The sequence below is a fragment of the Oryzias latipes genome, chromosome 5 (genome assembly GCF_053564925.1).
Source record: "Oryzias latipes strain Hd-rR chromosome 5, Olatipes_Hd-rR_3.1".
Lineage (NCBI taxonomy): Eukaryota > Metazoa > Chordata > Actinopteri > Beloniformes > Adrianichthyidae > Oryzias > Oryzias latipes.
This window is the reverse complement of record NC_136241.1, coordinates 36122743-36140614: the sequence shown is the minus strand read 5'-3', so window position 1 is coordinate 36140614 and position 17872 is coordinate 36122743. Positions and strand designations below refer to the sequence as shown.

Below are 17872 nucleotides of genomic sequence, written 5' to 3'. Positions count from 1 at the left end.
AGTTGTATTTTTTTTCTATTTTTATTCTGACCGATTCTTTTATTTAATTTTTTAGTCTGTTGTCCCAGCCGTATTTTTAACCATTTTACTTGGGTTGGGTTTTAACTATTTTTTAAAGATCAAGACTGGACAACTGTATTAATACAACATTTTTCGCTGTATAAAAGTTTTTAAACTATACTTTTGCCTGGCATTTTCATTTCTGAACCTTTGGTATCTCTGCGAACCTGACATTAGCATCCGAGAATCGCCTACAGTTAGCATTAGAGACTCGCCTACAGTTAGCATCCGAGACTCGCCTACAGTTAGCACCCGAGACTCGCCTACAGTTGCCATCCGAGACTCGCCTACAGTTGCCATCCGTGACTCGCCTACAGTTAGCATCCGAGACTCGACTACAGTTAGCATCCGAGACTCGCCTACAGTTAGCATCCGAGACTCGCCTACAGATGCCATCCGAGACTCGCCTACAGTTGCCATCCGTGACTCGACTACAGTTAGCATCCGAGACTCGCCTACAGTTAGCATTAGAGACTCACTCACAGTTAGCATCCGAGACTCGCCTACAGTTAGCATCCGAGACTCGCCTACAGTTAGCATCCGAGACTCGCCTACAGTTAGCACCCGAGACTCACCTACAGTTGCCATCCGAGACTCGCCTACAGTTGCCATCCGTGACTCGCCTACAGTTAGCATCCGAGACTCGACTACAGTTAGCATCCGAGACTCGCCTACAGTTAGCATTCGAGACTCACTCACAGTTAGCATCCCAGAATCGCCTACAGTTAGCATCCGAGACTCGCCTACAGTTAGCATCCGAGACTCGCCTACAGTTAGCATCCGAGACTCGCCTACAGTTAGCATCCGAGACTCGCCTACAGTTAGCATCCGAGACTCGCCTACAGTTAGCATCCGAGACTCGCCTACAGTTAGCATCCGAGACTCGACTACAGTTAGCATCCAAGACTCGCCTACAGTTAGCATCCGAGACTCGCCTACAGTTAGCATCCGAGACTCGCCTACAGTTAGCATCCGAGACTCGCCTACAGTTAGCATCCGAGACTCGACTACAGTTAGCACCCGAGACTCGCCTACAGTTAGCATCCGAGACTCGCCTACAGTTAGCATCCGAGACTCGACTACAGTTAGCATCCAAGACTCGCCTACAGTTAGCATCCGAGACTCGCCTACAGTTAGCATCCGAGACTCGCCTACAGTTAGCATCCGAGACTCGCCTACAGTTAGCATCCGAGACTCGCCTACAGTTAGCATCCGAGACTCGCCTACAGTTAGCATCCGAGACTCGCTTACAGTTAGCATCCGAGACTCGCCTACAGTTAGCATCCGAGACTCGCCCACAGAGCAGTAAACTCCACAGGTCGTATGAATGCTCTGGTCCAGGTCTGCAGGTACACTCTGGAAGTTACTTCCCGGCATGGAAACAGATCAAGAACTTCTCAGCTCTGATCCCACAGCGGTGGAATGACCTGCTCAGAGCGCAAAGTGGCCTTGTATGAAAATCTTAACAACTGAAAACTGGACATCTCACATGAAGCTCCTTCTGAACTTTGTGTTGTCTTTATTTGCTTGCTGATTTGGATAATAGCGTCTGCTAAACATCTAGATCCAAGTCCTACCTAACACCTGGTCGTCTCCTGTTGGGGCTTTTGAGCTTACAGTATGCAGAGGATGCTCAGGTGTGAAGACAGTTCTCATCAGCTAATTTCAGGTTTGTCACATGAATCTGTCCTTCAACACGAACCTCCATCTCTACCACAACTATGTCATTCTAGGTCATGTGGTACCTGACCAGGCCAGATTCATATACTTGGCTGGTGTAACAATGGTATCATCTCACCTCTCATCACAAGAATCCTCTTTTTCCTCCATTGAATCAAGAACCTCTTATTTTCTAGAACCTAATACAGTCAGTGGATTCTTCCAGATGAGCTCTGCCATGATGTATGGTCTCCACAAATCCCGTGTGGATGTGGGGCAAACTGATGCAAAGTCTTTCTGTTCTCCTGCATTCCTCGTACCGCTCACAGTTGGACTCCACACACGCCTCCTGCTCCTGTCACACCATCACAGAGGAGCGAGGCCACAACCAAAGTCCCGACCCGCACATGTCAAAGGCAAAGGTTAAAGGTCATACCATCCCTAGTTGGGTCAGAAATCTGCTGCAAGTCCAGGAAGTGTGTTGCCAGAGCGACGTCTCCTATTTTGGAGTCATCAAGGACCTGGATTTTGATTCTCTGAGCCAACGGGGGAAACTGCTCAATGAAGGAGATCTCCTCATTCCAGACTGGACAGCTGGAGGCGCTGGAGACGGACGTCTCGCCCTAAAACGTCCAAAAACATAGGAGGACAGGTGTTTGACCTGGAAAGGCTAAAGGAAACAGAACTCAGACGCAGAGGTTTGTTCATGAACAAACAAATTTGTCACCAATATTCACAGTCCTTTGAGTTTTCTGAGTACCTGCTGACCGGCAAAGGTCACTTGGACATACGGGTCTATAAACACGGCCCTGTCAGAGACAGACATCTTTGCCATAAGCCCTGCCTCCATGGTGGGCAGACCTTCAGCCCTGTAGATCTGGACACGGAACCGAGCCCACGGGCGCTCTGACGGCAGCCCATGAGGAAGCAGCAGGTTCCTGAAAGTCAAGTCCAAGTCAGTGAGAGACACAAAGATCTAAAAAGTCCAGGTCACCTTCACCGGTTCTTTGTCTGATGTTCTGTCGTGTTGAGACAACTGACTTTTCTATGTCGTCGCTGCCTCCCAAAGACGAGCCAGGATGCAGGCTGGGAATGCGCAGCGCGTCTCCCTTCATTAGAACACTCAGGCTGGTCTTGACATAACCCTTCACCCCCGCCCGGGTGTCCGCAGGGTCGCTGAGGGGGGCCCATTTCTGGTAGAAGCTGTGGTCTGGAGGAGCAGAAAGGTCAGTGGTGGAGGAGAGCTGTGCAATGGGCAGACGAGCAGTGGGGGCAGCAGGTGCACCAGGTGCAGCGGGCGCAGCGAGCGCTGCAGGTGTAGCGGGGGCAACAGGTACAGCAGGTGTAGCACATGCAGCGGGGGCAGCAGGTGCACCAGCTGCAGCGGGCGCAGCAGGGGCCGCGAGCGCTGCAGGTGTAGCGGGGGCAACAGGTACAGCAGGTGTAGCGCATGCAGCGGGGGCAGCAGGTGCAGTGATCCTACCGTGCTGGTTGTACACAGTGGAAACGTCAATCTTGAAGGTCCCGATGTGGGTCATTATGAAGGCCAGCTTCCGTCTGTGAAACACCTGAGACAAGGCGACACCACACCTGATGACTAGAGCGCCCCGCCCTCCATCATCCCAGATACAAGAGCAGAAAAACCCACCTTTATCTCTATGACTTCATCAAAGAAGATGTGTGGAACTTCCTGAAACTCGAACTGGAAGTTCTGGAGAAGAAAAGGAGAAGAACCAACTCCATGACCCCTGACCCTGACCCTGACCCTGAAGCAACAGCAGGAAGCTCTGCTGGTCCTGCTGCTGCTTCACTGCAGAATCTGCTGTCTCCTGCTCTGAAGCAGCATCTCTGCAGCGTCCTTAAATGACCCTTTAGCCTTCCTGTGAAGGTTCCGGTGTGCTGTACCTCGTTGTAGAACGGACAGTTGGTGGATTTCTGAGTCGCTGTGTTTCTCTCCTGACCCCCCACCCTGATGAAAACTGCAGGGTTGATGTTCACACCGACCAGTTTCTGAGCCTCGAGGATGTTCACGTTCACCTGTAGGTTCAGATGGAGATCCAGACGTCAGACTGTTGCCTCATGTTTGCAACATCCAAAGACGGAGCACGAAATCTGGGATCCAATGAACTTTTCTCTGAATCCACGACACGTCAACCCAAGATATTTGACTTCTTTGACTTACTATACAAAGCATATTTTTTAATATTGGGTTTGCGGACCCTGACCCAAAAAACCTGTTTCAATGATGTAAACAGGTTTTCTTTAAAACCAACAGACCTGTTTCATAATAATAATAATTATAATTATCTTTCTCTCTCTCTATCTATCTAAATGGGACCGAGGTTCTGTCATGTCTATCAAAGAGACATTTGAAGGACAGAGATATTCTCTGCTGTCTCCTGCTGGGATCAACTGTGGAACAACATCTGTCCACCTATGTTCTACGTTTCTGTTGCTATGGTTACCAAATAGTGTTAAGCCCAGAGCCATAATACAGAACATTCCAACTCTGAGACAGGATCTTCTCTTATTGGTGTCGATCATCAGTTTTTAATGGACACCATGCAGCCACTCAGAATCCGGACCATCCGGACCATGATCTAGGTGTAAGGGTTAATGGCCTTCGAAGTATGCATTTTCACTTTTTAACACACGCCGTGGAAGCCTGAACGCTCTGACGCAAAGCGGAGGACGGTTGCTTCCGCGAAGTGTGTTAAGAAGTGGAAATGCACACTTCGAAGGCCATTAACCCACTTATACCATGGTCACTTACAACAGAAATAAATAATAACCAGTTTTTAGTCCTTAATTCTTGTTTTTTTCCGATTAGGATCACTTTTCTCACAAAAAGCAGACTATTTGTTACGCGCCGCACCACGTGACAAATAATCTGCGTTGCGCCGCACCACCGCTGCAGTCAAGATTTGGTGATATAAATATATATATATATACATATATATATATATACATATATATATATATATATATATATATGCTGATCTTTTTTGATGGGTTGAATAAAGCATCAGTTTAGAGAGAAAGGTCTCCTCTTACTGCTTGTTTTTGTCCAAATGATGAAGATAAAGGTTGTTTTAAAGAAGCCGGCGCAGTGATACAAAACATTTAAGCTAGGTGACCGGAACTTCTTTTTTCACCGTGCGGTTATCCAGTGGTATGTCACTTTTTAATGCACACCCAGCAGCCAATCAGAATTGAGTATTCCCCCACACCATGGGGCAAGTATATTTAAAGGCCAAACATGTTTGATCACTTTTAGGATCACGATGAGGAGAATTCGACCGTTTGGTTCTGATAAAGATCCATTTGTCTGAGATCTATGTTTTGGTGATGAGTCCACCGACCTGGAAGCCCTGGACCCTTGGAATTCCAGTGGCCCCTCCCCGAGCCATCGGCCTGTAACGACTTCACACAAATACACACACACACACACACCCAGGAGCTCAGCGTGTTCACAGAATTGTTTTCTTGGTCCCATGAGCTGTAGGAGCAGCTTTCACGCCAACCTCAGCAGGGTGGTGAAGATCACATCAGAGACCTCCAGATTCACCAAGTCCTCATCATCCTCATCTTGCTCATCCTCATCTTCATCCCCCATCCGCAGCAGACTCCGACCCAGACGTCGAGCATCTCTCTCCAACGTGTTTTGGCGAACCCACTTGGGGCTCCTATGCAGGGAGCAGAGACCAGAAGAACCTTTGGTTCCTCCGTCCTTCAGACTGAACATTGTTCTGCATCAGCAGCGTTTGAAGGATGGTCACATGACAGCGCCTCAATACCAGTTCAGTGTCAGAGAACTGACGTCTGCTTCTCATTCAGGTCATCTGAGGCCACGTGAGAAGGTCTTATTAGAAACAAATGACGTTTTCAAAGATAGAATAGAAACTAATGTGAAGATTCAAATCGATGCATCAAACAGAGGACATGAACTGACAGGAAGTGACATCAGCAGGTCACAGGAATGTCACCCTTTAGTGACCAGTGGAAGTTCTCACCTCTCAGGATCATCAGCTCCATCGTTCCTGATGACCAGAGCAGATCTGAGGATGCAGCAGAAGGAATCTCAGAAATTCGTCAGCGCTTCTCAGACTGTTCTGAGCATTCATGTCCTTTAGCGTGATCGGAACCTCGGAACACGGACGGGAACCGGCACACGTCTATCTGAGCTGCTCCTGCAGCTGAGGAAAAACCAGGAACCTAGATCCTCATGGTTCCAGAGTTGAGAATGTTCATGGTGGAGGGGGTTACAATGGGAGCTAGTCTTTCTTCAGCTCATCTGGTGCATCATGGGAGATGTAGTTACAAAGACAGTCATGGAAATAAGACCTGACTGAGAGTTAAACCAGGCTTTTGATCGTCTCATCTGCACCCAAACAAGGTTTCACTTTGGAACAGGAAGTGATTCAAAGATAAAGGTTTTTCTAAATCTGCGTTTCAGGCAGAAGAACCAGCTAAACTGACAGCGCAGGTCCAACTGCAGAGGAACCTCAGTTCTGGTCCTGCGCTCGCAGGTTAGAATCCATCTGGATGAACCTAGAGGCTTCTTTCTGTCGGACACGCAGCTTCTGGTTCTGTTCTCTCTGCTGATAGTAATAATGACGCTGCATGAGACGAGAACCTGAAAAAAGTCCTCCTAGACTAAGACTACGTTCACACCGCAGGCTGAAACGACCCAATTCTGATTTTTTTTGCCCCTCTGTGACCTGTATCTGATCTTTTTACTTGACAGTCTGAAAGACACGTATCCGATCTGTTCAAATGCGACCGCCGTCTGAACGGCCAGGCCACATGAATCCGATCTGTACGTCATCGATACGCTACAAACGTCATCATTCTGCGTTCAAGTAGGCGGGAACGAGAACACAATAATCATCCATGGCGGACGATGCTGCAGAGACCAGTCAGTGGAAGGGAAGCGAGGTCACCGACAGCTCTATTAAGGCCAAACTCCAGGGCTCTTATCGCAACCGGGCGATTTTTGAAAATATTTCCAGCTAAATGGCCGAGCGTGGTGTTGAACCTTTCCCGCCATGACTTTTTTTTTTCTTTCTCCCCTTTCCGACCACGGTCAGGAGCGCGGGGGACCCGAGACGGATCCTCCTCCTCCTCCTCCATGTTCGGACCCTTAGATTCTCCAGAGCGGGTTAATAAAGAGTCCATAGCATTTATTCTGGGGGAACCTTTTTTTATTACCGTTCTCCTTCCCCCGTAACACACAACATGAATGCGCGCCCAAACTGCCCCCCCCCCACCTATCTACCACTGCACGCGCTCTTCTCCTGTCTCTTACACACACGCACGGCCCCAACCCATACACATTCCCATTCCACAACAGTGGGTCCAGATGATCCTGGCTCCAATGCCTTCTTAAAATGAGAAGATTGTTACTGTGCTGGCTGCTTTGTGAAGATAAATGTAATAATGCAGGAGAGCTCCGCTGTTGACAACACCGTTGTTGACATCCATGCTAACGTTAGCTACTTCCACAAACAACAGTGACGTCGTTCACCGTTGACGACTCTTCTGCGCATGCGGGTCACTTCTGGATCGTTTCACGGTCACACAGGAGATCACAAAAGTTCAGATTTACTTGGAAATGTGAACGGTCTTGCAAAAAAATCAAATTGAGAAAAAGAATTGAGCATTAAGCCCTGCAGTCTGAACGTAGCCTAAGACTAAGGTCCAAAAGAACTTTGACCTCAGAACTAGCGTCCACACAAACATCAGAGCCGGCCACCATCTCCCAACGTCAGGATTTAGAGATTCTCCAACCAGGGAGGAGCTACTGGATGATCTTTTACAGAAATCAAAGGCGCAGCAGCTCCAAATGACATCACCGGGCAGTTTGGGGACAATCTTCCATAATCCCACAGTTACTGATTACTTTTATTTTGAGATTACATTTGGTGAGAGTGAAAAAGATTCTGGTCAACAATCGTACTCATTGCCTTCATCCGTCACAAAGTCGAGGTCCTTCCAACGACCTGGTGCCCCCTCAACAGGATGGAACCGGATGTCCAGCTCCACATAGATCTGCAAAGGAAATCTGGTTACCATGGAGACGGCAGCTCATAAACCTCCACCAGCGGAGCTCTGTGTCCTTACATCTGTTGGGCTGTGGTTGGTGTCAGTGAGCGGTTCCCGTAGCAACACGCTGCCAGACGTGAGTACGTACTGTAGACTGATGAGCAACTGACCGAGGAGCCTGTGGGCACACACACACACACACACACGCAGACACAAACACAATCATACATGAATACACACACACACACATACATAAACACAATCATACATGAATACACACACACACACACACAAACACAATCATACATGAATACACACACACACACACAAACACAAAAACACAATCATACATGAATACACACACACACACACACAAAAACACAATCATACATGAATACACACACACACAGACACAAACACAATCATACATGAATACACACACACACACACGCAGACACAAACCCAATCATACATGAATACACACACACACACACACACATACATAAACACAATCATACATGAATACACACACACACACACACACAAAAACACAATCATACATGAATACACACACACACAGACACAAACACAATCATACATGAATACACACACACACAGACACAAACACAAAAACACAATCATACATGAATACACACACACACAAAAACACAATCATACACGAATACACACACACACAGACACAAACACAATCATACATGAATACACACACACACACACACACACACACACACACACACACACACACACACACACACAATCATACATGAATACACACACATACAAACACAAAAACACAATCATACATGAATACACACACACACACACAAACACAATCATACATGAATACACACACACACACACAAACACAATCATACATGAATACACACACACACAGACACAAACACAATCATACATGAATACACACACACACACACACACATAAACACAATCATACATTGTGTGTGCTGTGTTGGGGTGTGTGGTTGTATGTGTTGTATTGGTGTGTGTGGTTGTGTTGGTGTTGGTGTGTGTGGTTGTCTGTGTTGTGTTGGCGTGTGTTTTTGTGGTGGTGTGTGTGGTTGTGCGTGTTTTGTTAGTGTTTGTGTGTGTGGTTGTGTGTGTTGTGTTGGGGTTTCTGGTTGTTTGTGTTGTGTTGGTGTGTGTGGTTGCACGTGTTGTGTTGTGTCTTTGTGTGTGGTTGCACGTGTTGTGTTAGTGTTTGTGTGTGTGGTTGTCAGTCACCTGTCAGTAAAGATTCGGCTGCAGTTGTAAACACGGATGTGCAGAACTTCCTCCGTGATGTCTTTGCCGTAGTGCGGCCAGCGGAAACTCTGCAGGAAACACAAAATAATGATAATAATAATAGATTTTATTTAAAAGCGCCTTTCAAAACACCCAAGGTCACTGTACAAAGTTAGAGGTAAAAGACGATAAAATCACAACATGCTAAAAACAATAAATAAATTGGATTCATCAGTAAAATCAGCTGACAGAGAATGAGAAATTGTGTTCCGGAAATGTGAGCTTAAATAGATGAGTTTTGAGTCTGGATTTAAAGATCATAAAGGAGTCAGTGTTACGGAGGTCTGGGGGGAGAGAGTTCCAGAGTTGGGGAGCAGAGCGACTGAAGGCACGGCTCCCCATGGTGACCATACGGGCCGGAGGGACAGAGAGCTGAAGGGAGGAAGAAGACCGAAGAGAGCGAGAGGGAGTGTTAACATGAAGGAGATTAGAGAGATAGGAGGGAGCCAGGCAATGGAGGGCTTTGAAAGTGGAGAGAAGGAGCTTGAACTGAATCCTAAAGGCTACTGGAAGCCAGTGCAGCTGCTGGAGAACGGGAGTGATGTGATGGAAGGAGGGGGTTCTGGTGATGATGCGGGCAGCTGAATTCTGGACCAATTGAAGCTTATTTAGAGTTTTGTTGGGAAGACCATAGAGAAGAGCATTACAATAGTCGAGACGAGAAGTGACCAGACTATGAACTAAAATGGAGGCGGAGTGGATGGTGAGGGAGGGGCGGAGTCGATTAATATTGCGTAGATGAAAGTAGGCTGACCGAGTAATGCTGTTGATGTGGGATTGAAATGATAATGTACTATCAAGGATGACACCCAGACTCTTTACTTGAGGGGAGGGGAAAACTGGAGAGGAATCGATGGAAAGGGTAAAATTAGAAACTTTGGAAAGGGTGGATTTGGAACCTACGAGGAGTAATTCGGTTTTATCACTGTTAAGTTTGAGGAAGTTTAGGGTGAAGCAGGTTTTTATTTCAGACAGGCAGGAGGAGAGGGAGGCAGGTGGAATAGAAGAGTTGGGTTTACTGGACAGATAGAGCTGAGTGTCATCCGCCAAACAATGAAAATCAATATTGAATTTACGAAATATATTGCCAAGGGGTAGCAGGTAGGTAATGAAGAGGAGGGGACCGAGAACAGAACCTTGAGGAACACCAGATGAAATGAGTGAGGGTTGGGATTTGAAAGAATTCAGTTGAATAAACTGAGTGCGGCTTGAAAAATAAGAATGAAACCAGCGGAGGGGGGTGGACTCGATACCGAGGGCTGAAAGTCTGTGGAGGAGGATGGAGTGAGATATGGTGTCAAATGCTGCGCTCAAGTCGAGGAGGATGAGGATGGTGAAGAGTCCAGAATCAGCTGCTAGGAGAAGGTCATTGGTGATTTTTAGTAGGGCAGTTTCTGTGCTATGAAGGGGACGGAAACCAGATTGAAAGGCTTCAAAAAGATCTTTTTGGGTGAGATGATGGGAAAGTTGGGAGGCGACTATTTTTTCAAGAATTTTTGAAATGAAGGGGAGGTTGGAAATAGGACGAAGATTATGAAAGGAGTTGGGGTCTGAGCCGGGTTTTTTTAGGATGGGTCTGACGGCAGCGATCTTAAGGAGTGAGGGGACAATACCTGATGTCAATGAGGAGTGGATAATGGCAGAAATGAAGGGAAGAAGAGAAGGAAGGCAGGATTTAACCAGGGATGTTGGGAGGGGTTCGAGCAAACATGTGGATGGTTTGGACTTATGGATGAGGCGGGAAATTTCACTGGGATCAGGGAGGAGAAAGGAAGTGAATATATGAGTTACAGAAAAACAAAAGCGCCACATCACATTGATCTGAATGCATTTGAAATCGTTTTTAGGTGGCGACAAAATAAAATCTGTTCTGAAAAACACTAAAAACAAACAAAAAACGGATTCTCCACCTGAACCTGACTGAGTCAGCAGAGGGATGTGGGTCTCAAACACTAGAGGTCTTTTTCATTTCTATCAGACTGCAAACAAACAGAGTTTCTTTCTTGTCATTGCAAGTAGGAATCCAACAAAATATCTTATCGGTCTCTCATCTGTGCCCCAACCAGCAGCTCTAGCCAGGTCTTTTAATACTTACAACCTGGGGGGTATTCCAGGAAGCATGTTTAAACTAGCCTGACTTTAACCCTGAACTCTGGCTGAAATCCGCCTGAACTTGCTTACTCTGGGTATGTCGGTTCCAAAAGACCGGATATGAGTTAGTGTGATTACGCTCCACTTGGTAACCCTGGGTTAATGCATGTGCACAGCAGGTACATAAAGACATTCTCAATGGATCACAGATTTACGGAGTCACCATGGAAACGCGTGGAGAAAAAAAAAAAAGAGAGTGCTATGCTTCAGTGAGACGGAGTCTGAGATTAATGAAGATTATACGTCCATCAAAAAAGTAACACGGCTGCATCATCAGCAAAAGAAAGAGTTTCGGACAAAGTAAACACAAGAGTTTCTGATCTAATTTCTATTTTCATTGTGACGCATATATATATATATATAAATTGTCCAACTTAAATGAATTACTTCAATTGGTAACAAGTAATTGAGTTAAATTTATTCAACCTAATTTTTTACGTCTATCCAACTCAATATTTTTTTAACAACTCAAATTTACGTATTTTTCTAACTAAATGTCATTTTACTCCAATTCAGTTAAATGTTTTTCCATTTTAATTTATTGTACTTCTTGAACTCTCATATGTCTAAGTTTGAGCCAGCAGATATTCTCATTTTTATAACAATAAAATGAATGAAACAAAATGGATTTGCAACACAAAATCATTAATCATTTCTTTGACTTTATCATTACACCACTAGCCAGCAGGGGTGCTATATAAACTCATCCTCCTCTTCCTCCCTCTCACTCATGGTGCAGAAAGAATTAAACATAACAGGACAAAATAACCAGACAAAACACAGTAAAACAGCTAAACACCTAAACACATTTAGTCAAAAACCCACACTTAAACCCAAATCTGTCCAGACAGGCAAAGGGAATGGTATCCCACAATAGCTTGGGTGCCGATCTAACAGCAGCACCAAAGTTACACCTACTTAATTTAATTAATTTGAATGAAAGTAAAATAACTGTCTGAAAACTACGTGTTATTTTTAAGCTGACTTCACTAAATAAAAATGATTTATCATCAAAGTAAAAAGTTTAACTTTCCAACATCCCTATGTGGTCTTATCAACCATCCCTTGTGGGCGGAGCCAACCTTTCAGCGGTGGTGGGTGTGTCCTTTGGTCACAAAGGGACCCTGAGGTCACATCTGAGCTGAGGGGGGGTTGGGGACTGGTTCAGTCTCTTTACCGTTCCCACCATTGACAAAAAGATTCTCCTTTTTACCGTATGTGTATTTAAAGTAACTTGTTCCTTCCTTCTTTGGCCATATATGGTATGGGGGGTGGGGTTAATCCTCAAACAGCTGCTGATGCCATAAGTCCAAAGACAGAAGTGAATTTCACAGCAAAAAAGCCAGAAAGAAAGAAGTGTTTTTCTGCCGTTTCATGTGTTTGTCTTCAGAGGAGGAGCGGCTCACCTGGTTACACCTGAAGAACAAACACCTGCTGACTCAGCAGCACAAAAACACGCTTCAGCGCTCCTTCCAGGAGGCTCTGCTCCTGATACGTGATCCTCTGCTCGCCGTGTTGGAGGAGATGTGCAGAACCTGAAGGTCATGCATCCCATCTGCAGCTGACTTCAGCTTCTGCTGCCCCCCCAGCATGGGGGCTGACAGGAAGGACTTCCGGCAAGGGTGGGGGGTCCTGTACCTCACTAAAGGTTAAATGGGCGTGGCCATGGCTTAACATGGTCACACAAACTCTGATGGCCTTTTCCTGGATTTCAGGAGAAAACCTCATTTGATGAAGCTGCTGGCGTCTTCATCTTCTTCACACAGATGAAGGAGGCTTTTGTTCAGCAGATGGTTCAACCTGTTCCACACCTGAGACCCAACCAGGGACTGTCAACAAGAACCGCCGGCTGTCCGTACACACCGCGCATGTGTGTGTGTGTTCAAGGAGTGTGTGTGTGTGCTCTGTAGGAAGGAAAGGCGGTCCCATCAGACTCATGAAAGGGTTCCAGTGAGAGGATCTTTATCCACAGCATGAGAGGCAAGGCAAGGCAAGTTTATTTGTATAGCACAATTCGTACACAAAGTAATTCAAGGTGCTTCACAAAACAGAAAAATGCATTAAAATCACAATACATCATAGAAATAATCAACGTAAAATTGAGAGGAAGCGAGGGGGACGGGGGCGGTACTAACCTCATTGAAGATGGCCACATTCTCAGCCTGCAGGATTCTGGTTCTGTAGGTGAAATCTGGAGGACAAACAGACCTGTTACTATGGCAACGAGGATGCATTTGACCGTGACCCGGTCTGGAATCTATGATGCTTCTGCTCCTCTCTGATTACACAATCAGTTTGTGATCATAATGTCTAAATCAGACATTATGATCCAGATCAATAAATCGTTTTCACAGTAGGAACACTCGAGACACGTTTTTGAGTTAAAACTTCTTTTCTGAAGAGGCTGTCAGCCATTTGACGGGTGAATGTTTCCATAAGCTGCTGCAGAATCACGAGTAACATCGCTACGAGTCGGTAACAAGTGTATCACCATTACAAGTCAGTAACTAGTAAAACTGTTTTCTAGTCAGTAACTAGTAACACCGCTATGAGTCAGTCACTAGTAACACTGCTACAAGTCAGTAACTAGTAACACCGCTATGAGTCAGTCACTAGTAACACTGTTACAAGTCAGTAACTAGTAGCAAAGCTACGAGTCAGTCACTAGTAACACTGTTGCAAGTCAGTAACTAGTAACACCGCTATGAGTCAGTCACTAGTAACACTGTTACAAGTCAGTAACTAGTAGCAAAGCTACGAGTCAGTCACTAGTAACACTGTTACAAGTCAGTAACTAGTAACACCGCTATGAGTCAGTCACTAGTAACACTGTTACAAGTCAGTAACTAGTAACACCGCTTCGTGTCAGTCACTAGTAACACTGTTACAAGTCAGTAACTAGTAGCAAAGCTACGAGTCAGTCACTAGTAACACCATTACAAGTCAGTAACTAGTAACACCGCTTCGTGTCAGTCACTAGTAACACTGTTACAAGTCAGTAACTAGTAACACCGCTTCGTGTCAGTCACTAGTAACACTGTTACAAGTCAGTAACTAGTAGCAAAGCTACGAGTCAGTCACTAGTAACACTGTTACAAGTCAGTAACTAGTAACACCGCTTCGTGTCAGTCACTAGTAACACTGTTACAAGTCAGTAACTAGTAACACCGCTTCGTGTCAGTCACTAGTAACACTGTTACAAGTCAGTAACTAGTAGCAAAGCTACAAGTCAGTCACTAGTAACACTGTTACAAGTCAGTAACTAGTAAAACTGTTTTCTAGTCAGTAACTAGTAACACCGCTACGAGTCAGTCACTAGTAACACTGTTACAAGTCAGTAACTAGTAACATCATTACAAGTCAGTAACTAGTAAAACTGTTTTCTAGTCAGTAACTAGTAACACCGCTACGAGTCAGTCACTAGTAACACTGTTACAAGTCAGTAACTAGTAACATCATTACAAGTCAGTAACTAGTAAAACTGTTTTCTAGTCAGTAACTAGTAACACCGCTATGAGTCAGTCACTAGTAACACTGCTACAAGTCAGTAACTAGTAACACCGCTTCGTGTCAGTCACTAGTAACACTGTTACAAGTCAGTAACTAGTAGCAAAGCTACGAGTCAGTCACTAGTAACACTGTTACAAGTCAGTAACTAGTAACACCGCTATGAGTCAGTCACTAGTAACACTGTTACAAGTCAGTAACTAGTAGCAAAGCTACGAGTCAGTCACTAGTAACACTGTTACAAGTCAGTAACTAGTAACACCGCTATGAGTCAGTCACTAGTAACACTGTTACAAGTCAGTAACTAGTAACACCGCTTCGTGTCAGTCACTAGTAACACTGTTACAAGTCAGTAACTAGTAGCAAAGCTACGAGTCAGTCACTAGTAACACCATTACAAGTCAGTAACTAGTAACACCGCTTCGTGTCAGTCACTAGTAACACTGTTACAAGTCAGTAACTAGTAGCAAAGCTACGAGTCAGTCACTAGTAACACTGTTACAAGTCAGTAACTACTAGCAAAGCTACGAGTCAGTCACTAGTAACACTGTTACAAGTCAGTAACTAGTAACATCATTACAAGTCAGTAACTAGTATCACTGTTACAAGTCAGGAACTAGTAAAACTGTCTTGTAGTTAGTAACTAGTATCACTGTTACAAGTCAGTAACTAGCAACACTGTTACAACAAGTCAGTAACTAGTAAAAGTGTTACAAGTCAGTAATTAGTAACACCATTACAAGTCAGTAACTAGTAAAACTGTTTTCTAGTCAGTAACTAGTAACAGTGCTACAAGTCAGTAACTAGTATCACTGTTACAAGTCAGTAACTAGCAACACTGTTACAAGTCAGTAACTAGTAAAAGTGTTACAAGTCAGTAACTAGTAAAAGTGTTTCAAGTCAGTAACTAGTAAAACTGTTTTCTAGTCAGTAACTAGTAACACCATTACAAGTCAGTAACTAGTTACACCATTACAAGTCAGTAACTAGTAAAACTGTTTCAAGTCAGTAACTAGTAACACTGTTTCAAGTCAGTAACTAGTAACACTGTTACAAGTCAGTAACTAGTAAAACTGTTTCAAGTCAGTAACTAGTAACACTGTTACAAGTCAGTAACTAGTAACATAATTACAAGTCAGTAACTAGTAAAACTGTTTCAAGTCAGTAACTAGTAACACTGTTAGAGGTCGGTAACTAGTAACATAATTACAAGTCAATAATCAGTAACACTGTTGATCTCAGTAACTAGTAACCCTTTTATAAGTCAGTAACTAATAACATAATTACAAGTCAATATATAGTAACACTAGTACAAGTCAGTCACTAGCATTACCATTACAAGTCAGTGATTAGTAACTTTTTTCATAAATGTAAATAGTTACGTTATTTGGGATTCACTTACCATTACTATAAAGCATATGAAGTTACTATCTGGGTTACTTTCTGATCTAGTAGTGAGTTACTAAAATTAACGTCATGTTCCTGCTCCTGACAGGAAACTGAGAGCCCTTCTACAGTCATCCAGGTGAACTGGGCTTGAAGTTGAGTCCCAGGATCTGGATTTAAAGTCTTCTTCGGTCTGAATCCTTTTCCCAACCAACCTAATCATTTTTCCAGGTGAGCTGAGTCAGTTACCTCTGAAGCAGAGCTCGACCCTTCGGTCGTGTCGCCCCGGCAGGTTGAGGATCCTCTTCAGGGTCACGTTGATGGACATGATGCTGGACACCGGGGTCTGTGTCCACAGCTCCGGTCTGTCTGCTCTCCTCAGCTGGAGAAACTGCTGTCTGCGCAGATCATGTGTGGCTGCTCATGCAGACGTAGGGTGTGGGTTGGTGGGTTGGTGTTAGTCATGTCTGCTAAAGCAAACAGAGTCATTCAACAGGTTTCTTTCTGAGGAAAGACGATCTTCAAACAAAGACACAAAGTCCCGTCTCGATTCTCTTACAGAAACTGTGTCTGATCGCTAACGGGCTTTTGTTGTTTATTATTCCACAAGATGCTCCTGAAGGTCATGTAAACAGTTGCAGCGCCACCTATTGGCCAATATTTGGACCAGGGGACCGATAGATTTGTGGTACAGTAATCCAGTTCAGGTGCAGGTACAGTTCAGCAGATATTGTCTGCGGTTCAGGCGCATTTTGGGAGAAGACCTACATGGTTGAGCACTTCATTAAAAAGGAGTGGGTGGAGCTTCTTATCTTGTGGGGTCCAGATGACCCCACTCCCAACATTAGCGTGCTTTGGATAGAACATGGGTTGGAATGTCTCACCAGGCTTCCATAAGTTAGAGCAGTGTTTTTCAACCAGTGTGCCGCGGCACACTAGTGTGCCGTGGGAGATGGTCAAGTGTGCCGTGGGAAATTGCCCTCATTCACTGATCTAAAAACATTTCCCATCTCCAGGATTTCAGCTCTCTGTTCATCCAAACAGGCCCTGATAAAACACTGAGTAGTTAGGAATATAAAAGATGTAAAATACATTTTCTTTGCGTTTATTTTATTTTATTAAAGACATTTTGATAAGAATGACTGTACAGTACCGCGATTCAGCTGCACCTTCGGCTGTATTTTGGAAAAGTCCCGTCCCTTTAACTGTCTCCACCAATCATTCTTGGGGAGCTTAATCACATGTCATCAGTCTTCACTTCCTTGTCACGATTTAGCTCGTAAAGTCGCTCAGTTCTAACAAAAATACCAGCTAAACCTCGTCTTTAGCGCTGTGGCTTTGCACAGAATCCGGTATCAGACCGTGGAACAAGAGAACAAAACAATGAAGCTCCGAAAACCGATCTCCAGCCGTTTTATGCACTACATCTCCCATGATGCATTGGGTCATGAGATTGACAGCGCACAAGGAGATCTGTTGTTAAACGTCTTGAAACAACGAACACACATCAATCTGTTTTTAAATCTTCTAACTTAACTTTTATTGCATTTTTTAGAAAAAAAAACAGCTGCAGTTTCCAGCTTTTTCTGACACAATTATCTCAAAAATGCATGTGAGATTGTGGAGGGACTGTAGATCAATACAGACCATGAGTTTCTCCTTCTTTTTTTTTTTTGGATGCTGGTGTGCCGCGGGATTTTTTTTAAGGTTAAAGTGTGCCGTGGCTCAGAAAAGGTTGAAA

The 17872-nt window shown here is 44.7% G+C and overlaps 1 protein-coding gene across 1 annotated transcript in view; it reads right to left on the bottom strand.

The window, feature by feature from the left end:
• fer1l4 (fer-1 like family member 4) overlaps positions 1 to 16598 on the bottom strand; it is a 65314-nt gene extending 48716 nt beyond the window's left edge. The window contains exons 1-14 of the mRNA XM_078947856.1: positions 16381 to 16598; positions 13374 to 13429; positions 9028 to 9116; positions 7843 to 7942; positions 7679 to 7770; positions 5733 to 5777; positions 5244 to 5405; positions 5082 to 5142; positions 3625 to 3756; positions 3368 to 3430; positions 3203 to 3287; positions 2761 to 2929; positions 2480 to 2657; positions 2156 to 2342 (exon numbers count right to left, since the gene is read on the bottom strand). Of these exons, the coding sequence (XP_078803982.1) occupies positions 2156 to 2342; positions 2480 to 2657; positions 2761 to 2929; positions 3203 to 3287; positions 3368 to 3430; positions 3625 to 3756; positions 5082 to 5142; positions 5244 to 5405; positions 5733 to 5777; positions 7679 to 7770; positions 7843 to 7942; positions 9028 to 9116; positions 13374 to 13429; positions 16381 to 16459 (1498 nt within the window). The 5' untranslated portion in view covers positions 16460 to 16598. The remainder of the gene's footprint in view (positions 1 to 2155; positions 2343 to 2479; positions 2658 to 2760; positions 2930 to 3202; positions 3288 to 3367; positions 3431 to 3624; positions 3757 to 5081; positions 5143 to 5243; positions 5406 to 5732; positions 5778 to 7678; positions 7771 to 7842; positions 7943 to 9027; positions 9117 to 13373; positions 13430 to 16380) is intronic.
• Positions 16599 to 17872: the final 1274 nt, after the last annotated feature.